Source organism: Cetorhinus maximus, chromosome 29 (genome assembly GCF_964194155.1).
Source record: "Cetorhinus maximus chromosome 29, sCetMax3.hap1.1, whole genome shotgun sequence".
NCBI classification, from domain to species: Eukaryota; Metazoa; Chordata; class Chondrichthyes; order Lamniformes; family Cetorhinidae; genus Cetorhinus; species Cetorhinus maximus.
The window spans coordinates 1,550,977-1,574,476 of NC_135907.1; the positions used below are offsets into that span (position 1 = coordinate 1,550,977).

The 23,500-nt window shown below is 49.6% G+C and overlaps 1 protein-coding gene across 2 annotated transcripts in view; it reads left to right on the plus strand.

Annotated features, from left to right (window-relative positions):
• The first annotated feature begins 1,186 nt into the window (after positions 1-1,186).
• The window catches only part of xrcc6 (X-ray repair complementing defective repair in Chinese hamster cells 6), a 36,282-nt gene continuing 13,968 nt past the window's right edge, over positions 1,187-23,500 (plus strand). The window contains exons 1-9 of one of the 2 annotated variants that reach the window (XM_078532011.1): positions 1,187-1,257; positions 2,591-2,688; positions 8,686-8,795; positions 10,520-10,658; positions 13,293-13,547; positions 17,278-17,461; positions 18,367-18,553; positions 21,366-21,534; positions 22,270-22,431. In XM_078532011.1, the coding sequence (XP_078388137.1) occupies positions 2,619-2,688; positions 8,686-8,795; positions 10,520-10,658; positions 13,293-13,547; positions 17,278-17,461; positions 18,367-18,553; positions 21,366-21,534; positions 22,270-22,431 (1,276 nt within the window). In that variant the 5' untranslated portion in view covers positions 1,187-1,257; positions 2,591-2,618. Of the gene's footprint in view, positions 1,262-2,590; positions 2,689-8,685; positions 8,796-10,519; positions 10,659-13,292; positions 13,548-17,277; positions 17,462-18,366; positions 18,554-21,365; positions 21,535-22,269; positions 22,432-23,500 lie in introns of both variants that reach the window. The other variant, XM_078532012.1, reaches the window with a different exon arrangement.

Here is a 23,500-nt window from a genome sequence, read left to right on the forward strand (position 1 = left end):
TCCCAATTTCACTGCGCTCTCACCCACCCGCTCTATCCCTATCCCAATCTCACTGCGCTCTCGCCCACCCGCTCTATCCCAATCTCACTGCGCTCTCGCCCACCCGCTCTATCCCAATCTCACTGCGCTCTCGCCCACCCGCTCTATCCCTATCCCAATCTCACTGCGCTCTCACCCACCCACTCTATCCCAATCCCAATCTCACTGCGCTCTCACCCACCCACTCTATCCCAATCTCACTGCGCTCTCGCCCACCCGCTCTATCCCTATCCCAATCTCACTGCGCTCTCACCCACCCGCTCTATCCCAATCTCACTGCGCTCTCGCCCACCCACTCTATCCCAATCCCAATCTCACTGCGCTCCCGCCCACCCGCTCTATCCCAATCTCACTGCGCTCCTGCCCACCCGCTCTATCCCTATCCCAATCTCACTGCGCTCTCACCCACCCGCTCTATCCCAATCCCAATCTCACTGCGCTCTCTCCCACCCGCTCTATCCCTATCGCACTGTAAAATTTTTCCTTCAAATAATTATCTCATTCACTTTTGAAAGTTACGGACTCTGTTTCCACCGGCCTTCGAAACAGGCAACAAGTCACTGTGTAAAAGAAATGTTGTCTCGTGTTTACCAAAGCTCTTTACAACCAGCGAAGTACTTTTTTGAGGTGTAATCACTGTTGTCAAGTAGGAAATGTGGCAGGCAATTTGCACACAGCAAGATCCCACAAGCAGCAATGTGACAATGACCCGATAATGAATTTCTGTGATGTGAATTGTGCGATAAATATTGGCCGGGACACCGGGGAGAATTCCCCCTCCTCTTCCTCCAAACAGCACAACGGGATCGTTCATGCCCATCGGAGAGGGCAAATGGGGCCTCGGCTATAACAGCCCATCCGAAAGACGGCACCTCTGGCAGTGCGGTACCCCCACGGTAGGGTGCCAATTTTGGATTTTGTGCTTAAAAGTTCTGGAATGAGATTTGAAGCCAGGGCACAGAGACCCAGGGATGGGAGTGAAGCTCATTGGGGAGAGTTGGGTTTGAAGCCAGGGGAGTGACCCTGGGATGGGAGTGATGTTCATTGTGATGCTCATTGAGGAGGTTTGGGTGGGGTTTTTTTGTGAATGGGCTGTACCACAGGTACCCATTGCGCCTGCGCAGCCTCACCTCTCGCGATACTCTCCAGGACCGGAAGTGCGACAAGGCGCGAGCTGCCGGCCGCCGTTTCCCCCGCCAAAGATTCGGATTCACTTTCGTGCGTGAGGCGACATTTTATTATTACTTTCCTTTCCCGCCGGGCATTCTGAATGATTTCCGACGGCTAACTCTCCAACGGTACCAAAACTTTATTCGTAAACTGGCAGCCGATCCGCGTCCCTCAGGCCTTCTGTAGATTTGATTTGGTGGTTGCTCACATTGCCTTGTTTCTGATTGGTTAGTGCCGGTGTCAATCATTCGCGCTGCTGCCTGGCTACCTCGTTGTTGATTGGCGGCCTGCTTCTCAGCCGATGCTTATTGGTTATCGATGTTGTCAAACGCTCTCACTGGACAGGCCGCCTGTTTATGCTCTTTGCTTGCTCCCAGTACTGGTCTGTTCTGATTGGTTGTTACGGGTATCAATCACGACGCAAGTGCCCGCCTATCTTGTTGCTGATTGGCTCATCGCCTGTCCTCAATGCTCCTTCCGAATGGTTCCGATGGGTATCAATCACTGTGACGCTAGGTCCCGCCTACGATTTTGTTTATTGGCCCTGTGCCTTTGCTCGGTATGGCTTCCAATTGGCTGGTAGGTCCTGTCTGGCTGTCAATCAAACTGACTGGGTGAGTCATTGCCTTAAAGTGACAGCTCCCTCCAGGTGAACAGATTATAAAACATAGCTGCTTTAAGAAAGCGCCTAATATTTCTTCTTTCACTGCTGCTCAGTTTGGCGCATTGCTCCGGATATTTTAAATCCAGACGTGTAGCTAAAAAAAAAAAGTCAGACCTCACTTTCCATATAGGAAAAGGGGGGAAGAGGCCATTCAGCCCCTCTAGTTTGTTACATCATTCAGTTAGCCCACGGCTGACCCACGTCTCAGCTCCACTTACCCACCTTGGTTCTGTTCATCCCCTTGCATAACAAAAATGAATCAATCACAGTGGGGCCAGCACTGGATATGGTCTGGGAGCTGTCCATCTCCCTTCGGAATTCTCTACCCCACAGGGGCTGTGGATGTTCAGCCGTTGAGTACATTCCCGGCAGAAATCGATGGGGTTTTTAGGTAACGAAGGAGATGGGGAGAGTGCGGGAAGGTGGAGTTGAGGTGGAAGATCAGCCATGATCTTATTGAATGGCGGAGCAGGCTTGAGGGGCTGGATGGTCTATACAGGCCCCTGTTTCTTTTGGGAGGGGGATGTAAGAAGAAGTGAAACCAATTTAGGCTTCTTTTTTTTAAAAAATCAGTTGGGTCCAAATTGACTGAATTATTGTGCTGGGGGGTGGGGGATCATTCTGTCATCTGATCCTCTTGTCACATCACCGAGCTAGCCCCATGCTCCAGGAATGTCTCCCTCAGCTAGCGTTTGCTCTTGTGTTTCTACCTTACAGGACAGTTGGAACTTCCTCCGCTGCAGATATGTCGGATTGGCAGTCACACTTTCATAATCAAGACGAGGAGGATCAGGAAGAGACCGAGGAGAATGAAGGTACGGGGAATGTAAATAAAATCATCAAACCTCTGTACATGGAGAGCAGAACCCCTCATGTTCAACACACGGTACACTTCTCCATTATAAGAACATTCAAGATTGAGTGAAACGGATTTTTGATCGACAAGGGAGTCAAGGGTTATGGGGGGCAGCAGGAAAGTGGAGTTGAGGTCCCAATTAGATCAGAGGTCATCTTATTGAATGGAAGAGCAGGCTTGATGGACTGAATGGCCTACTCCTGCTCCTGTTTCTTATGTTTAAGTAGAACACGCTCTACTTTTTTTAATGATTCTAACCGTGACCTGAAATCCTAGCCGCAATGAGTGTCGGAGCAGTGCTCACCAGTGCTTCACCTGAATATTATACAGCTTAAAATGTGCCAATATAGATTAGTTGCAATGGTTTTATTTCGCTTCCTTTCACTCTGCACCTTCTGCATTGGGACCTAATCAGCCAGAGTGTGGCTCTCTTCGAGCAGAAATTTCCTCTTGGGTGATGTGTGCTGCCTCTGTTATGGTTTTCCCCCTTGGGAATCTTGGGACATGATGAAGAAAGTATGTCGACCTGTATTTTGCTTTCTTCTGTAAATAAGATATCATTTTTTTCCAATATTACTGTGGGACACTGTGAAGGAGGCTTGTGGGGGCTGCGTGTATGTTGTGTGTGTTTGTGACTAATTAAACTGAAGAGAGTCAGGTGGCAAGGTTTAAATCATCAAAGGGTTAGGTGTAAAAACAGGCACTTTGAGGTGGAGATGAATAAGCTAAGATGGGATACATGTAAATACAACATGAATAGGAATTTGCATTAGGAGATAAATGAGGAGTTGAATTTTTAGCTGTTGAATTTCAAAGAGAAATACAAGGAAGATCATAAATGAATAAAGCAAAGTTATTAAGTTTTCTTTTCCTGAAAGTGGTGGCCATAAACATGAAAGCTTTTTATAATCTGGGAAAAGTAACTTCCAAAGAAAGTTAAGAACAATGGGTTTAAAGCTGAAAGAGAAAAAATATATTTAAGGAAAGATTGAAAGCTGTATGGGATGGTGAGACCATGTGATCTTGTAGAGTGTATTGTGCGAGGACAGACCGGTGAAGTAAGCAGCCTCTAGCCACCCCAGAGGAGTGTTTGTTTGTTCCAGAAAGCGAGGTTTTGTTACAAGCCTTGGATTTCATCGTCAAATGAGAGAGAGAAAGAAGTCCCTGTGAAATACTTCCCCTGTAGCAACAGTGGGTGCCTTGCGGTAATATTACTGGATTTTTTGCAGATTAAGAATCTATAGGAACTGTTGCCTGGAAAAGGGCACTTATGTGGGAGGCTAACTAAGTAGAAATATTTTGGGAAAGCTGTAAGACTAAATTTAACTGTGTAACTGTAATCTTGTGTGTTTAAGTTTTCTTTTCTTGTTAATAAATGTTTTAATTTAATATTTAAAACCTCCAAAAGTGGTAGTGGAGTCTTTACTTCTGACTTCAGTGCACATACCTTCTCGTAATAAAAATACAAATTAAAATCGTTGTGACAGCTTCCCTTTGGGATTTGGTTAGCCCGGTAATTACTACCTGCCATATCATAACATTTCCCTCACCCCCGGATCCCACCCCCACCGCCAGAAAGACAGCATCTCCGACAGTATCGCATTCCCTCTGGAGCATAATAAACAGGAGCAGCAGTGGGCCATTTGGCCCTTCGAACCAGCTCCACCATTCAATAAGATCATGGCTGATCAGATTGCAGCGCCAACTGACCAGCTAGTTGGCACCAATTGGCTAGCTGCGTCGCTCAGCCATCGCTGGCAAGATCAACTGGAGGCGGGAACACAGTGGGTGTTCTTGACCTGCCCGTCTCAAAATACTGCCACCAAAGTCACCACCTCCCGCTGGTGACACTCTGCCCATTGAGAAGGGAGTGAATTCGAAGCAGTTTTTCTGTTTGAAAGGAACTCAAGTCATCCAGTGGGGCAGGTTAAGCAATTTTAATAAAACAGCGCTCAACCTTTTTGTTGTAGAATTCGGTTTAGATAAACAGGCGATACGAAATGCAGTAGGTTTGAATTAAGAGGAGTTGCCCCTGGTCTCTACTGATATATCAGTCCTGGACTACTCCCCCTGGCTAAATACACAGAGCTTGACTGATGACACTGAATTCCAGCAGAGCCTAGCCGCGCCTCAGCCAGCCTCTGCTCCAAGCTTCTGATATATTTGAAGCTTTTCATAGGAACAGAGGAAAAGATGGGACTTTGGAGCAGGAGTAGGTCATTTAAATTTTTATTTATGTTTATGTTTATGACTTATTATCAAACCTGAATAAATCACGACTATCAGATCATTAGGGGAGGTGGTGGTGTAGTGGTATTGTTGTTGGACCAGTAACCCAGAGACTCAGGGTAACACCCTGGGGACCCGGGTTCGAATCCGGCCACAGCAGATGGTGGAATTTAAATTCAATTTTTTTTAAAAATCTAACGATGACCATGAAACCATCGCCGATTGTCGTAAAAAACCCATCCGGTTCACTAATGCCCTTTAGGGAAGGAAATCTGCCGTCCTTACCCAGTGTGGCCTACATGTGACTCCAGACCCACAGGGTCGACTCTTAATTAAGAATGGGCAATAAATGCTGGCCTAGCCAGTGACGCCCACATCCCACGGACAAATTTAAAAAAAGCTTAGATTTTAAAGGTGAATTTTTCTGAGTCCTCACTCAGGTGAGGAATTGAAATATCTCCCATTCAAGGTGGGTAATGAATACCCACCCCGTGGCATAATTAAACGCAGAGCGAATCTTTGTTTCTTACCAGCAGTGGAGAAACTGTGTCACCATTGGCTTCGTGGATAGCGTGCTTGTCTGTTGAGTCACAAGGTGGTGGCTTTGTGTCCCAATCCAGGACTTGAGCACCTAATCCGGGCTGACACTCCATTGCAGTCCTTAAGGAGTGCTGCATTGTCAGAGGTGCCGTCTTTCTGATGAATTGTTAAACTGAGGGGGTCCACCTCTCAGGTGGATGTGAAGGATTCCATGGCTGTATTTTGAAGAGGAGCAGGGGTGTCCTCCCCAGTATCCGGGACAATATTTATCCCTCAACCAACATCACGAAAACAGATTATCTGGTCGTTATCACATTGCTGTTGGTGGGAGCTTGCTGTGCGCTAATTGGCTGCCACATTCCCTACATTTCAAACATACTCCATTGGCTGTGAAGCCGGAGGGCTCTTCCTGAGGTCGTGAAAGACATTATAAGATATAGAATCATGTTACGGAACAGTTACAGCACAGGAGACCATTCAACCCCTGACCATCCAACAGCTGTCTGCAAGAGTAACTCAGCTAGTGCCGCTCCCCCAGCTTTTCCCTTTCCCTGTCGCTCTTGCCATTTTGTTTTCTCAAAGTGTTTACCCAATTCTCCTTTGAAAGCCCCAATTGAATCTGCCTCTCTCCCTCTCGGGCACATCCTTACCACTCGCTGTGTAAAAAGGTCTTTCCTCATGTCGCCATTGCTTCTTTTGCCGCTCGCCTTAAATCTGTGCCCGCTGGTTCTTGATCCTTCTCCCAATGAGAACAATTTCTCCCTGACCTACTCTGTCCAGACCCTCGTCATTTTGTACACCTCTGTCGAAATCTTCTCTCAACCTTCTCTCCTCCAAGGAGAACAGCCCCAATTTCTCCAATCTATCCACGTAACTGAAGTCCCTCACCCCTGGAACCATTCTCATGAATCTTTTCTCAAGCCTCCACAGCTTTCCCAAAGCGTGGTCTCCAGGTTTGAACACAATACTACAGTTGAGGCCAAATCAGCGTTTTGAAAAAGTTCATCATAACTTCCTTGCTTTTGTGCCCAATGCCACTATTGATAAAGACCAGGATCCCGTATGTTTTTTTAACCACTTTCTCAATCCTGCCACCTTCAGTGCTTTATACACATATACACCCAGATCCCTCTGCTCCTGCACCTCCTTTAGAATTGTACCTTATAGTTTATATTGTCTCTCCGTGTTCTTGCTACCAAAATGAATCACTTCCACATTTCTGCGCATTAAATTTGTCCACCCATTCCGCCAACCTGTCTGTGTCCTCCCGAAGTTTAACACTATCTCCTCACAGTCCACAATACTCCCAAGTCTTTTTTAATTCAGTTTTTCGGAGCACATTTCACTGCAGGCGGCTTAGTGGAAATATTCCTCCCCCGTGACTGAGCCGCAACTTCAGGAAGGTCTGAAATCTTTCTCTCTCCGCAGACGCTGCCAGACCCGCTGAGTATTTCCAGCACTTTCTGGTTTTATTTCAGATTTCCAGCACCCGCACTATTTGGATTTTGTTCAGATGTGCAGAGCCCAGGGTGACAGCCCCATTCCCCCCTCCCCCTCCCAGCAGCCTGTCTGTGGCCCCTCCCCCTCCCAGCAGCCTGTCTGTGGCCCCTCCCCCCCCAGCAGCCTGTCTGTGGCCCCTCCCCCCCCAGCAGCCTGTCTGTGGCCCCTCCCCCCCCCAGCAGCCTTTGTGTGACCCCTCCCCCTCCCAGCAGCCTGTCTGTGGCCCCTCCCCCCCCAGCAGCCTGTCTGTGACCCCTCCCCCCCAGCAGCCTGTCTGTGGCCCCTCCCCCTCCAGCAGCCTGTCTGTGGCCCCTCCCCCCCAGCAGCCTGTCTGTGGCCCCTCCCCCCCAGCAGCCTGTCTGTGGCCCCTCCCCCTCCAGCAGCCTGTCTGTGGCCCCTCCCCCCCCCCAGCAGCCTGTCTGTGGCCCCTCCCCCCCAGCGGCCTGTCTGTGACCCCTCCCCCCCAGCAGCCTGTCTGTGGCCCCTCCCCCCCCAGCAGCCTGTCTGTGGCCCCTCCCCCTCCAGCAGCCTGTCTGTGGCCCCTCCCCCCCAGCAGCCTGTCTGTGGCCCCTCCCCCCCAGCAGCCTGTCTGTGGCCCCTCCCCCTCCAGCAGCCTGTCTGTGGCCCCTCCCCCCCCCCAGCAGCCTGTCTGTGGCCCCTCCCCCCCAGCGGCCTGTCTGTGACCCCTCCCCCCCAGCAGCCTGTCTGTGGCCCCTCCCCCTCCCAGCAGCCTGTCTGTGGCCCCTCCCCCTCCCAGCAGCCTGTCTGTGGCCCCTCCCCCTCCCAGCAGCCTGTCTGTGGCCCCTCCCCCCCAGCAGCCTGTCTGTGGCCCCTCCCCCTCCCAGCAGCCTGTGTGTGGCCCCTCCCCCCCAGCAGCCTGTGTGTGGCCCCTCCCCCCCAGCAGCCTGTCTGTGGCCCCTCCCCCTCCCAGCAGCCTGTCTGTGGCCCCTCCCCCTCCCAGCAGCCTGTGTGTGGCCCCCCCCCCAGCAGCCTGTCTGTGGCCCCTCCCCCCCAGCAGCCTGTCTGTGACCCCTCCCCCCCCCAGCAGCCTGTCTGTGGCCCCTCCCCCCCAGCAGCCTGTCTGTGGCCCCTCCCCCCCAGCAGCCTGTCTGTGGCCCCTCCCCCCCCAGCAGCCTGTGTGTGGCCCCTCCCCCCCCAGCAGCCTGTGTGTGGCCCCTCCCCCCCCAGCAGCCTGTCTGTGGCCCCTCCCCCCCCCAGCAGCCTGTCTGTGGCCCCTCCCCCCCCAGCAGCCTGTGTGTGGCCCCTCCCCCCCCAGCAGCCTGTGTGTGGCCCCTCCCCCCCCAGCAGCCTGTGTGTGGCCCCTCCCCCCCCAGCAGCCTGTCTGTGGCCCCTCCCCCCCCCCAGCAGCCTGTCTGTGGCCCCTCCCCCCCCAGCAGCCTGTCTGTGGCCCCTCCCCCCCCAGCAGCCTGTCTGTGGCCTCTCTGAGCGAAGTTGTTGTGGTTCTACTAGTTAGAGGCTGTTGGGCCTCAGTTAAAGACTTTACAAAGCAGAATGTGTTATATCCACCAGAGTCGCCCTGTCGCTGTTGACACCATAAATCCCTCCTAAAGCAAAGAATTGATGTAATGGTGGGGAGTATAATAATGACGGGCTACGGTTACCCAGTTTTATCACCTCCCCCATTTTTCCATCATTTAAAGTTGTGACAAGTTGATTCTCGTTTCAGAGGACATTAGATACCTGGGAAGGGACAGCTTAATCTTCCTCATTGATGCCTCAGAAGCCATGTTTGAAATGAACGAGGAAGATACTTCAGCATTCGACATGACTGTTCAGGTAAGAGGAGAGTGTGGTATGGCCACTATAGGCAGTAACTCCGATGGTGCAGCGACAGGATCAGTGACCAACAGGTTGTGAGTTCAAATTCCCACCACGATAAGAATGTGAAATTAAATTCAATGCACCCGATGCACGCCACAGTCAAATACCCACTCATCCCACCAGGATTCACTGGTGGGATTTAATCACCACTCTCACTTATTGGCTGGGGTTTTATGGGCAGCGATGGCCCCCATCCACACCCCACCCAGAAAGTCAGGGGCAGCCCCAGTTCCGGGAGTTCTGACTGCATTCTATAAGCATCAGACAATTAACTGTCTGCAGTCGGGACTTCCCTCCCTTTAAGCTTGTTCGAACCCTTCGACCAATGGATACGGGGCAGGTACCCAAGATGTCAGGGTGGTCACCTCCCCACTCCATTCGTCACCCTGGCTTGAGATCACTGAGGGTACGCAGACTGCCGGCAGGCTCAGGATTGTTTGTAGAATCTAGAGACCTCAGTGTAGGGAGCGCAATCTTTGTGACCTTTATTGCTACCTCGCCTTGGCCCCTGACTCCTTAGAATGGTTTAGGTTTTGTTTCTGAGAGAGAGAGAGAATTAATTGCAGTGCCAGCTAGTGCCATAAGAGTTCTATACTATTCTAAAAGAACACCATTTCTTAAAAACTGCTATTTCTTACAAATTGGTTGAAAACTAAGGGTTTCTCTGCAGTTCAGCCTGTCGAACTAGGAGTGCAAAACTAGTGTAGCGCCACCATCGACAGGAGGTTGCAATTACATTGTGCACCGTTTACATAGACAGTTTCCATTATAAATGGAGTTTGCGATGGACAAATTGTGGCAAATATGTTACAACACAAGGTAAGGTTTTGTCTACGGAAGAATTTTTTGATAATATGGGTAGATAATTAGATGGCTATATAGAGACATGTGTCTAGCCCACATCACACCTGATAACAGAGTTAAAACAATCTTGAAATAAAGAGGAAGAAAGCAATTGTTTTCATGACGATCTTGGAAAGGAGCTGGGATTTGAATTCAGCTGCCGATCTCAAAAGAGATAATTAGTCACCTTCTAGTTGACCAGAGGACCAGCTGACTGGAGTTAGGGATTGAAAAGAGAAGGCTCTAAGTTAGCAACAGAATAACGCTCGGTGTCTGACATGGTGGAGTGTTTCTGCCCTTCCAAAACAGGGCATCATGTACGATGACCTGGGAAAGCTGCTAGAGGATTACTTTTTTTTTATTCTTTCACAGGATGTGGGTGTCACTGGCAAGGCCAGGGTTTGTTGCCCATCCCTGATTGCCCTTGAGAAGGTGGTGTTGAGCCAGCTTCATGAACCGTGTGAGTGTAGGTACACCCACCGTGCTGTTAGGGAGGGAGTTCCAGGATTTTGACCCAGCGACAGTGAAGGAACGGCGATATATTTCCAAGTCAGGGTGGGTGTGTGGCCTGATGGGGAGCTTGCAGGTGGCTGATTACCCTTCGCCCTTTGAGGTGGTAGAGATCACCGGTTTGGAAGGTGCTGTCGAAGGAGCTTTGGCGAGTTGCTGCAGTGCATCTTGTAGCTGGTACACACACTACTGCCACTGTGCGATGGAGGTGAAGGGAGTTAATTCACGTTGGTGAACGTCCAGAGTATCTTTCAGTCCACTCAGAGTGCTGAGTGGTTTGGTTGGTTGATAGTGCTGCTGACTGATTTGACTCTCTTTGCTCGCAGTGTGTACACAGGGTTTACACCAGTAAGATTATCAGCAGTGAACGTGATCTTCTGGCTGTCGTGTTCTTCGGGACTCGAGAACACAAGAACTCTGTAGACTTCAAGCACGTTTATGTCCTCCATGACTTGGACACACCAGGCAAGTTTGTCTACCAGATCCAGTACATGTCTGTTTGAACCCCGTGTGGAGTATCTCCCTCCAGCATTCATACTTGGGATTTTGCTCTGTGAAAATTGTAATGTAGGAAACAAAGCAGCGAACACCAATGCAATAATAACCATCATAATTGTCCTTTTTTAAGTTTAAAAACATAGCCTCGGACCCACTCCTCTCTCCCTCAAACTGAATGTAAAATCCAATCATATTATGGTCACTGCTACCTAGGGGTGTTTTCTCTATGGGATCGTGGATTAATCCCATCTCGTTGCACAATACCAGGCCTAGTATAGCTTGCTCTCTGGTTGACTCCAGAACGTGCTGTTCCAAGAAACTATCCTGGATGCATTCTATGAACTCCCCATCCAGGCTACCTTTGCCCATTTGACTTTTCCAGTCTATATGTAAATTAGAATCTACCATGATTATCGCCGTGCCTTTCTGAGAAGCTCCAATTATTTCTTCCTTTATGCTCCATCCTACCATGTGGTTACTGTTAGGGGGCCTGTACCCGACTCCCACAAGTGACTTCTCGCCTCTACCATTTCTCATCTCTACCCAAACCATTTCCACATCCTGCTTTCCTGAGCTTAGGTCATCCCTCTCTATTGTGCTAATACCATCATTAACTAACAGAGCTGCCCCTCCACACTTTCCTCGCTTCCTGTCCTTCCTAAATATCCTGTACCCTTCAATATTCAGGTCCCAATCCATGTTCTCCTGCAGCCATGTCTCTGTAATGTCTATCAAATCGTAACGATTTATTTCTATGCGCACTCTCAGTTAAATCTGTTTTGTTTCAAATACTTCATGCATTCAGATACAGAGCCTTTAGTTTTATCCTTTTATTCTTTTTATAACCTCTAGTCTCATCTGTTGATTTATTGTTAGATTTGTACTCTCTAACCCTTCCTGTCATGGCCTGTTTTTCATTTCCTCTAATAATACCTTTCTCTCTTGCCTTGTCTCTACTCTTTGATTTACCACATCTTCCCAAATTTGTACCCTTGCCCCCACTACTTAGTTTAAAACCCTCTCTACTTCCCTAGTTATGTTGCTGGCCAGAACACCGGTCCCAGAACGATTCAGGTGTAGACTGTCCCAACGGTACAGATCCCACTTTCCCCAGTACCAGTGCCCATTCCCCGTGAACCGGAACCCATTTCTCCCATACCAGGCTTTGAGCCACACATTCATCTCCCTCATCTGATTTGTCCTATTCCAATTTCCATGTGTCTCAGGTAATAATCCAGAGATTATGACCTTCCAGGTTCTGCTTCTTAATTTGGTGCCAAGCTCCTCATACAGACTGTGCAGAACCTCCTCCTTTGTCCTGCCTATGTCGCTGGTACCAACATGGACCATGACAACTGGGTCCTCCCCCTCCCACTGCAAGTTCCTCTCCAGCCCTGAGGAGATATCCCAAACCCTGGCACCGGGCAGGCAACACAGCCGTCTGGACTCACACTCTTTGCTGCAGAGAATGGTGTCAATCCCCTTGAATATACTGACCCCTACTAGCACTACATTCCTTGTAACTCCTCCCACTTGAATGGCTTCCTGGGCCAGAGTGCCATGGCCAATTAACCCATCCACCCTGCAGCACCATGCAAACATCAAACCTGTTGGATAATTGCAAGACCAAGACTCCTGCCCTCTGGGTCCCCCTTGTCTGCCTCAATTGCAGTCACACCCTCCTGTCCCTGACCACTGACAAAATCAGAAGACCCTATCCTAAGGGATGTTACCGCCTCCTGGAATAAAGTGTCCAGGTAACTTTCCCCCATCCTGCTATGCCGCAGTGTCTGCAGCTCGGCCTCCAGCTCAATAACTCGGAGCCGAAGTTCCTGCAGCCGCAAACACTTAGTGCAGATGTGTTTGCCCTGGATCACACCGGTACCCAGCAGCTCCCGCATTCTGCAATCACAGCACATCACCTGCCCTGCCATCTCCAATCTGTGTTAATTAATTAATAATTGCCAATTAACTAATTATAATTAATAAAGCCGACACCTCCCAATAGGTTTTGGCACTGCCAGTAAACTTTACAATACGGATAAAACTAATAATACCAGTTACTGGTTTACCTGCTTCTGCACTGGAGGCTGTAAAAGAGAAGAAAGAAAAACCTCCTCCCTGCCCTTCACCGAACTCCCCACTCAGCACACTCTACTTCCTGCAGTAAACCCTACCTAAAACACCTCTTTCCTCCTAAGCAACAAATTCTCACTTTGAACCAAATCCCCAATATACTCACTCGGTCTCTGTCTCACTCAGGCCAAAGTCTCCCCTTACTGCCCTCTGTCCAGTCTGATTAATGTCGTTTCTGTCTCAACCGCAAAACTTCAGCCTGGATCCCTTGTTGATCCTGGGCATCTGGTGGGTGCATTGCCGGCAGCTACCACTGCTCCCACTGGCACTGCCTGGGGTGAGGGCAGGGGATTGAGGGGGACTTTCCACCCCCAAGATCCTTAAGTTTGAAAGTGGAAGAGCAAGTTTCTGAAGCCTCTCTCCCAGCTAGGTCACCACCTTGTATTTATGTAAAAGAACGTGGGCCGTTTCCTGGTGTGTTTAATAGATTGACGTCCTAATCTGAATCCATCTCTCTGGACACAGGTGCTAAGCGAGTGCTGGAGCTGGATCAGTACGAGGGGGAGAAGGGGAACAAGTCCTTCAAGGAGAACATAGGCCACAGCCCCGATGGCTCGTTGAGCGATGCACTCTGGGTCTGCTCCAATCTCTTCAGTGACGTCAGGCTCAAACTGAGCCACAAGCGCATCATGCTGTTCACCAACAACGACAACCCGCATGCCAAAGACAGCTCCAAAGCACGAATGGCCAGAACAAAGGCCAGTGACCTCCGAGACACAGGTGGGTGAGCTACTGTTACCCATAAAGCATCGTTATACATCTGACAGCAACTGGCTGAAAGAAACGTGATTCAGGAAGTCCTCACTTCAAATTGTAGATGCGTTTCTGAAAGGAGCAACTTTACATGAAGCGACTTTAAGCAAATCAGATTTTCCCATTAAAGCTGGAGTTAGGTTTTTCAGCTCTTTGGCTCCCTGACCCTCCCTGTGGCTCCAGCTAACGGCTGCTCCCGTTCCTTGGTCCTTCGGGTCGCTGCGGACCCTTCCTCAGCTTGGGGCCTCTATTCCCCCCACCCCACCCACTCATCCTCCCTCTAGCTGCTGGTCTGCCGCAATCCGCAGGTCGGCAGCGAGAGGGTGGGTCAGACGGCGAGAGGGTGGGTCAGGCGGCGAGAGGGTGGGTCAGGCGGCGAGAGGGTGGGTCAGGCGACGAGAGGGTGGGTCGGAGCGAGAGGGTGGGTCAGGGAGCGAGATGGTGGGTCAGACGGCGAGAGAGTGGGTCAGGGAGCGAGAGGGTGGGTGAGGGAGCGAGATGGTGGGTCAGACGGCGAGAGAGTGGGTCAGGGAGCGAGAGGGTGGGTCTGATGGCGAGAGGGTGGGTCAGGGAGCGAGAGGGTGGGTCAGACGGCGAGAGGGTGGGTCAGGCGGCGAGAGGGTGGGTCAGGGGGCGAGAGGGTGGGTCAGGGGGCGAGAGGGTGGGTCAGGGGGCGAGAGGGTGGGTCAGGGGGCGAGAGGGTGGGTCAGGGGGCGAGAGGGTGGGTCAGGGGGCGAGAGGGTGGGTCAGGGGGCGAGAGGGTGGGTCAAGCGGCCAGAGAGTGGGTCAGGCGGCCAGAGGGTGGGTCAGGCGGCCAGAGGGTGGGTCAGACGGCGAGAGGGTGGGTCAGGGAGCGAGAGGGTGGGTGAGGGAGCGAGATGGTGGGTCAGACGGCGAGAGGGTGGGTCAGGGAGCGAGAGGGTGGGTCAGGGAGCGAGAGGGTGGGTCAGGGAGCGAGAGGGTGGGTCAGACGGCGAGAGGGTGGGTCAGGGGGCGAGAGGGTGGGTCAGGGGGCGAGAGGGTGGGTCAGGGGGCGAGAGGGCGGGTCAGGGGGCGAGAGGGCGGGTCAGGGGGCGAGAGGGCGGGTCAGGGGGCGAGAGGGCGGGTCAGGGGGCGAGAGGGCGGGTCAGGGGGCGAGGGCGGGTCAGGGGGCGAGAGGGCGGGTCAGACGGCGAGAGGGCGGGTCAGACGGCGAGAGGGCGGGTCAGGGGGGCGAGAGGGCGGGTCAGGCGGCGAGAGGGCGGGTCAGGCGGCGAGAGGGCGGGTCAGGGGGCGAGAGGGCGGGTCAGGCGGCGAGAGGGCGGTCAGGCGGCGAGAGGGCGGGTCAGGCGGCGAGAGGGCGGGTCAGGGGGGCGAGAGGGCGGGTCAGGGAGGCGAGAGGGCGGGTCAGGGAGGCGAGAGGGCGGGTCAGGGAGCGTGAGGGCGGGTCAGGCAGCGAGAGGGTGGGTCAGGCAGCGAGAGAAGCCTGAAGCCAACAGCAAGATAAATGGTCAGGGAGCGGCAGAGGCTGCACCAGCCAGGTCGTGTGGCCTCTACGTCAGATCCAGCACGAAGCGACTGTAAAACGAAATTCCAGACGTTAAACACAAATACAGACCCATTAACTGACCAAATTTAGAGGGGAGCAGTTTAAGCAGGGCAGTTTAAAATGGGCACTTACTGTATTGTTGTCTGTGCCGTACTGTTTGTCTGCCAGGACCACAACAGCAACAACTTGCATTTTTATAGCGCCTTTAACATGGCAAAACATCTCAAAGCACCACAAAGGAGCATAATGAGACAAAACCTGATACCGAGACACATATGGCGAGGCGACCAAAAGTTTGGTCGGGTAAATTTTAAGGCAGAAAGCGAGGTAGAGAGACCAAGAGGTTTAGGAGGGGATTCCAGAGCTGGGGGACCAGGCAGTGGAGGGCACAGCTGCCAGTAGTGGAGTGAAGGAATTCGGTGATGCACAAGAGGACAGAATACAAGAGAAGGACAGTCACTAGGTCAGCAATTAATACCTGTGCCTCCTGGGTCCTAGAAGACCGTGAAGAGTGCAGAGATCTCGGAGGGTTGGAGGAGTAGTGAAGAGTTATAGAGATGGGGAGGGCCAAGACATTGGAGCGATTTGAAAATTGTGCTTCATATTGTGTTGCGTTTAAACAAGTTTAGATGGTGTAGCGATTCGACCAGTGTTACAGACAGGAGGGGGGGGGCTCTTAATTTAAACAGTCCTGATTTCTCCTCTCCCCACCCATCCCTAAGCAGAAAAGTGTTTTTGATTTTTGATTTTCCCCTTTATATGTGGTGGTGTATTTTTCCAACCCTTCAGTTTTGGTGTGATCCAATTCTCCAATAATAACCCCACAGCAAACTTGAGGCAGGGTGAACTAAAAGGGTTAGTTTATTTTACACACTCAAAATGCGGGAGGGGATGTCACTATATAGCCCCCGGTACCATTCATATAATAAAAGAGAAATAAGGGAAAAAAAGAGATACAGAGAAGATAAAATGTGAGTCCAGAATCAAAGTTCAATAGTGTATCTTTCAGAGTCGGCAGGTTGAAGACAGATGCTGGATAATTCACTTTTCCAGTAGAGATGGGATAGGCACGTAGAGATGAATTAGTCTTGTAGGCGCTGGCACAGAAGTTCCAGTAGAAAATAGTTTAGGTGGGGAGCCAGGTATTCAAAAACCTAGACAGAGCCCTTTTTCTGCTAGATGGAAAATGACAGTCTGCCTTTGTTCAGCTCCACGAGGCAATATTATAGATTCTAGCAGCTTGGGGAGGTGTCATGTGACCTGACTCCCACTTCGCAACCTTGGGTTGGACAAAGGATGTACACTCCTGGTCTGGACTCTTGAGATGGTTAATGTTCACATTAATAAGTTCAGCAGAGGTTTCCGGGTCCTCTTGTCCTTGTGGACAGATCCTGGGGGTTTGATCTCTGCAGTCACAGGGGCATTAGCACCTCTTCAGAGATAACGAGGTTACTGCTGGTGTGAAGGCCAAAAATTCCTTTTGTGTGAGTCATAGCCAGTCATGGCTTCAGTTAGGTTAAAGTCTTTGCCCAGTTTTAAGAAAAATAACTTTATAGATTAGCCAGGATGATATATCTTATAAAAGTGTAGAATGAGGTCTTAACTCTCTGACACCAGTGTTGTACCGTGCATTGGAGCTTCATCTAACATTCCCTTCACTGCCTCCGCTGTCTTGACTCACACATGAAGCATGGCCCTGTAGGGATGGCCAGAAAGCTGTTTCCCAACATGGCTGGTGGCCTACCAGGCAGCATAGGAAACTGGGAGGGGAAGGAAAAGACCTGCTGGCCCCATGATAGCCTGCCCCACACCATGACGGTATGAGTCTTCCCCTCTCTATCCCTCCATCCCCACACTCACTGGCACAGTCGTGTAATCTAGGCAAATAAACAGGGCCAAAGTCAACCCTGTCAGGCAATCAAAACTAGTCCAGGAGATCACATAGATCAAATATTATCCAGAATCTGATCTTCTGCACAACGCAATCTCTACCCCAGTCAACAACTGGGTCCAGCTCCACTTTAAAGGACCTGAGAAGAGTTAGAGAGAAAACTGTCAATTTTTTTTTGTTCAAAGATATTATCTATAGAGCAATAATAATAATAGCTTTGCTTTTTGCTGCACTGTTGTGAGTGGAGTGTCTTTGCCAATGTCCTTGTCTGTGTGCAGGTATCATCCTTGACCTACTGCACCTGAAGAAGCCTGGTGGTTTTGACACGTCTCTATTCTACTGCGACATTGTCAGCGTGTCAGAGGATGAAGGTACAGCCATGCAAGACAAGGAGTCAGCCAGGTTGGATGATCTGCTTCAGAAAGTGTGGGCCAAGGACTACAAGAAAAGGACTATCACCAGGTCAGCAGCCACCAAGAATAGCACAGTGTCTCCTGGGTCCTGCAAGACTGCAGAGTTTCTAATAAAGTCACTCATGACACATTTTCCCATTTCCCCTGTGGATCCTGGCAGACCTAACAATAGATCCTCATCATGCCTCAGGATGGACAAACAGGCTGGGTCTCTTTTCTCTTGATGGGATGTAATAGAGATCTTTAAATTTATGAAAGGCTTTCATAGAATCGACACAAAGGTTGTGTTTTTGCTTGCAGGGAAGAGCAAAACTATCTCGTCAACACGAGATAGTGACCAAGAAATCCAATCGGGAATTCAGGAGAAACCTATTTACCCAGAGAGTGATGAGTATGTGGAAGTCGCTACCACAGAGAGTGTTTGCAGTGAATAGTGTAGATGCATTTAAGGGGAAGCTAGACAAGCACAAGGGGGAAGAAATTAGTTGGTTACGCCGACAAAGTGAAGAGGGGTAGGAGAAGGCTTGTCTGGCATGGATCTGTTGGGCTGAATGGCCTGATTCTCTGCTGTATATCCTTTGTAGGAACATCGTAAAGTGCATCATGTTACTTTGAAGGGAAGCAGCTATCGCGTTGGCAAAGGTAGCAGCTATTTTCCACACAAGCTCACGCAGTGACATGAATGACCAGTTCTGTTTTTGATGGTTAATTAAGGAACAAATCTTGGATAGGACAGAGCTTCCCTGCTCTTCATGTGGTGCAGTGGGGTCCTTTACATCCAACTGACCGGATAGTCAGTTTAAACTTCATCCCTAACCTGCCACCTTCAGCTGCTTAATGTGCATCAGGAACGTGTTTACCTCTGAGGTGGGGTTTCTGCCCTGTTAATCTCTCTCTCTCTCTCTCTCTCTGATGTCGTGCTGATCGCATTTGATGTCCTGTTCTTTGCCTAAGGCTGAACCTGAAGCTGGGAGAAGGTGTGGACCTTTCGGTCGGAGTTTACAATCTCATCCGGAGCGCCCATAAACCCAGTGCAATCCGCCTGTACCAAGCAACCAACGAGCCAGTCAAAACCAAAACCCGCTGGTTTAACGGGGAGACGGGCAGCCTGCTCCTGCCCAGCGACACCAAAAAGGCCCAGGTAACGGATAGCGAACCTTTATCATGCTGAATGATAACATCAGCTCCCGCCTCACTGAAGGCAAAATACTGCGGATGATGGCAATTTGAAATATAAAACAGAAAATGCTGGAAACGTTTCTTTCTTAATTCGTTCACGAGGTGTGGGCGTCGCTGACAGGGCCAGCATTTATTGCCCAGCCCTAATTGCCTTTGCGACGGTGACGGTGAAGCACTTTGTAAAAGGCCTGCACTCGGTGAAGTGAAGGTGCTCCCAAAGCGCGGTGGGTTTTTATTGTTTCTCGTAGCGATTTTTAATCCACCTGAGTGGCTTTCCAGGCCAGTCAGAGGGCAGTTGAGAGCCAACTGTGCAGTTCTGGAGTCACACGTAGGCCAGACCAGGTAAGGGCGGTAGATTTCCTTCCCTAAAGAACCAGATGGGTTTTTATAATAACCTGGCAGTTTCAGGATCAAAAGCTAATACCAGCTTTATTTAATGAACTGGATGTAAATTCCCCAGCTGACATGGTGGAGTTTCAACCTCCAGGTCATTAGGCCAAGTCTCTGGATTTACTTTGTCCAGTAAAATAACTACTATGGTGTTGTATCCCTTGTGGGTGCTGTGGAGAGCAAAACAGAGTTAACATTTCAGATTGGTGACTTTTCTTTAGAACTATCCCACATTAAACATGTAACAGGTTTTAATCAGGTACAGATGGAGGGTATGTGCAGAGGGCTGGAAAGAATGAAAGGGAAGGTCCCTGACCGGGTGGAAGGCAGGAGAGACTAAATGACAGAAGAGACGATGGTGTGAGGCAAAGACGAAGTGGTAATGAGACGAGTAAAGAAAGAAAAGAACTTGTGTTAATGAAAATAGCACCTTTCACGATGGCCCAGAGCACTTTTCAGCCAATAAAGTATTTTTGAAGTTCTCTGCAAACAATAGGAGTATGATCAAACATTGTGCCTTTTTTGGATTGCCTGAGAGCTTGGGAAGTTTATGGTTCCCTGTTACTTTAACCATGGCAACGCCTCAGCCAATCAGAGTCAACTTGCCAACCAATCAGCACCCTTTTCTCCTGTAATATAAATTGTGATGGTTTGAAATTTGGTATTCTTGTGTTTGTCCTGATGAGTGCAAGATGAAAACCTTTGGCAACATGTCTCTCTTTTCAGCATTGCTTCTGAAGTGTAGGCACTGTTGTAGTACAGGAAAGTTTCTGCTTACATGTAACTCTCTTTATCGTTCACAAACTGATTCCCTCCCTTTAACTTGCGTCTTTGTTTTAAAATGAGGACCTGTATGAGGTTTCTTTTTTAACTCTTTGCTCAATTTTCTGCTCTCTCTTTAAATCGTTGCCTATTTCTGGGATATACTCTAGCCTCCGTGCAGTGTCCTGAATATTTTGTACGACCCTGTCCAGACGCCCAGTGGGAAAGATCTTCTTCCCCTTTGCTCTTCTTACCCCTCGATCAATTTCCCATTTTTCAATCAGACCTTCACTGGATTCATCTCCCTGTGGTAGTTACATCACCATCTATATAGATGGATTATCCCATAAAGCATGTTCAGCCTCTAATGAGTTGTTGGTATTGAGCATGTCTGTGCCTCTCTGTGCTATTTAACAAAAGCACTAACTCATTAAGTAAAGGAGCATAGTATGACCGGATTAACACAGTGATCACTAATGTCGCACAGTGTGAGAGAATCCAGAAAGGGATCAATTCTTGTTTTCAATTGACTTCAGTGGGAGCTGGTCACCTTTATGTTGATGTCAGCTTAAGCTCTTCCCCCGAACCTAATTCACACCAAGTCTCGTTCACCCATCACCCCTGTGCTCGCTGACCTACGCTGGCTCCCAGTCTGACAACGTCTCAATTTTAAAATGCTCATTCTTTTTATCAAATCCCTCCATGGCCTTGCTCCTGCCTACCTCTATAACCTCCTCCAGCTCTGCAATGCCCCAAGATCTCTGAGCTCCTCCAGTTCTGGCCTCTTGTATTATCCCTGACTTTCATCACCTCATTATTGGCGACTGTGCCCTTCAGGTCCCAAGCTCTGAAATTCCTCCCCAAAACCTCTCCGTCTCCCTCTCTCCTCCTCTGTAAAACCTCCCTCTTTGAACAAGCATTTCTTCACCTGTTCTAATCTCTTTCTGTTGTTTGATATGCTCCTGTGAAGAGCCTTGCGATGTTTTACCATGGTAAGGGTGCTATATTAAGAGGAGTTTATTTCATTTATTGCCCATCCCTAGTTGCCCTTGAGAAGGTGGTGGTGAGCTGCCTTCTTGAGCCGCTGCAGTCCATGTGGTGTAGGTACACCCACAGTGCTGTTAGGAAGGGAGTTCCAGGGTTTTGACCCAGCGACAGTGAAGGAATGGCGATATATTTCCAACTCAGGATGGTGACTGGCTTGGAGGAGAACTTCTAGGTGGTGGTGTTCCCATCTATCTGCTGCCCTTGTCCTTCTAGATGAGACAGGTCGTGGGTTTGGAAAGTGCTGTCTATAAGGAGCCTGGGTGAGCTCCTGCAGTGCATCTTGTAGATGGTACACACTGCTGCTACTGTGCATTGGCAGCGGAGGCAATGAATGTTTGTGGATGTGGTGCCAATCAAGTGGGCTGCTTTGTCCTGGACAGTGTCAAGCTTCTTGAGTGTTGTGGGAGCTGCACTCATCCAGGCAAGTGGAGAGTATTCCATCACACTCCTGACTTGTGCCTTGTAGATGGTGGACAGGCTTTGGGTTGTCAGGAGGTGAGTTACTCAAAAGATGTTTGCTCTTTTGTATAAATTCATGCAGGTTTAAGGCTGTTCTTGTCTGTTTTGATCCCCAGGTTTATGGACACAGGCAGATTGTTATGGAGAAAGAAGAAACTGAGGAACTGAAGAGGTTCGATGACCCAGGGTTGGTCCTAATTGGTTTCAAGCCATTGTCGCTCTTAAAGAAGCATCACTACGTCAGACCCTCACAGTTCATTTACCCAGAGGAGACACTGATAGCAGGTAACTTTCAACCACAGCTACTGCTCCCCATTGATCTCACGGGTAAGGCACTACCCAGTGTGGTTTGCAGAGTGGGGAGCAAAGAGTTTAGTCTTCATCCTCAATAAGCTGCTGGTTGAAATGACAAGTCTGTGCAGAGAGATGATGAGGAAGCCTGCAGCGGCAGCATGTAGAGTTAAAACATTCGCAGCTAATGCCCCAGCATGTTGTATGAGAGAATCGTACCCTGGGGGAGTTAGTGGCATTGTATATATTTACCATGCAACCATATTAGAAACCTGCTGCAAATGTGTCATTGTACAGAATACCCCTACCCTGAGGGGATCTGTCACTGATTGTTTGATGCTACCTGAGAATTATGATGGCTTAGAGGTGAGAAGATGGTTTTGTGCTCATTGTACCTGTTCCCTCTGGTCCACTCCCTCCTGTTACAGCATTCAGTTACATGTTGAATGGCATCAATGTTTTTTTCTCCACTGCTCTGGATGATAAATATTTCCAAAGGGGTCTCACACTTTGAATAAAGGTGACAGGTGCTGAATCCTGTTACTCTGGTTAGATATAAAGGAAATTCATGCAGATTCAGAAGTAATATGAATTTTATCTTCGCCACTTGCTGAGCAGCTCAGAGAGGTCTGTCCCTCTGCTCACCCTTCTCGACAGTAGTTTGCCTTTGGGCCAGGCTCGAATCTGTTTGTTCTTCTGAGCTGTGTTTGTTTTTCACATTCCTGACAGGAAGCACCACTTTATTCAGCGCGCTGCTTACCAAGTGCCTGGAGAAGGAAGTGTACGCTGTTTGCCGGTACACTCCCCGGAGGAACACCCCACCCCGATTTGTGGCGTTGGTCCCCCAAGAGGAGGAATTGGACAATCAGAAAGTGCAGACGATCCCTTCAGGTCAGTGACACTGTCTCCATCCTCAAATCGCTCACTGATTGGGTACGTACATTTGATTTTCAATTTTCTACCCCCAACAACGGAGGACATCATAACTGTTACCAATCCTGAGCACCCTCCCACCCCACACACAGTAAGAGAACTGGAGCGTGGCCTCCGGGACCCAGAGGCACTGAGGCCAGAGAGCACCACGGCCTGGACTTGGGCTCAGATGAGCTAACTCACGGCTGATCCTTCAGGCATCTATAGCTCCGTTATAGTGGGTGCTACCTTGGATGTCTGAAAATTGAAGGTGATTGAATAATAACTTCCAAAAGGAAAGTGGATAAATACTTGAAGAGGACAAGGTTGCAGGGCTGGGGAGAGAGAAGCTATTGAGACCCATTGGATAAGCTTTTTCAAAGCGCTGGCATGGCCATGATGGGCCGAATGACCCCTGACTATGTGGTATTGTTTATTGATTCTGAGTCATTTATCATCACTGTAAACCTTGCATTATGTTACAGTGTGGGTAGCCCTGCATTATGTTACAGGGTGGGTATCCCTGCATTATGTTACAGTGTGGGTAGCCCTGCATTATGTTACAGGGTGGGTATCCCTGCATTATGTTACAGTGTGGGTAGCCCTGTATTATGTTACAGTGTGGGTAGCCCTGCATTATGTTACAGTGTGGGTATCCCTGCATTATGTTACAGTGTGGGTATCCCTGTATTATGTTACAGTGTGGGTAGCCCTGCATTATGTTACAGTGTGGGTAGCCCTGTATTATGTTACAGCGTGGGTATCCCTGTATTGTGTTACAGTGTGGGTAGCCCTGTATTATGTTACAGTGTGGGTAGCCCTGCATTATGTTACAGTGTGGGTATCCCTGTATTATGTTACAGTGTGGGTAGCCCTGTATTATGTTACAGTGTGGGTAGCCCTGTATTATGTTACAGTGTGGGTATCCCTGCATTATGTTACAGTGTGGGTAGCCCTGCATTATGTTACAGTGTGGGTATCCCTGTATTATGTTACAGTGTGGGTAGCCCTGCATTATGTTACAGTGTGGGTATCCCTGTATTATGTT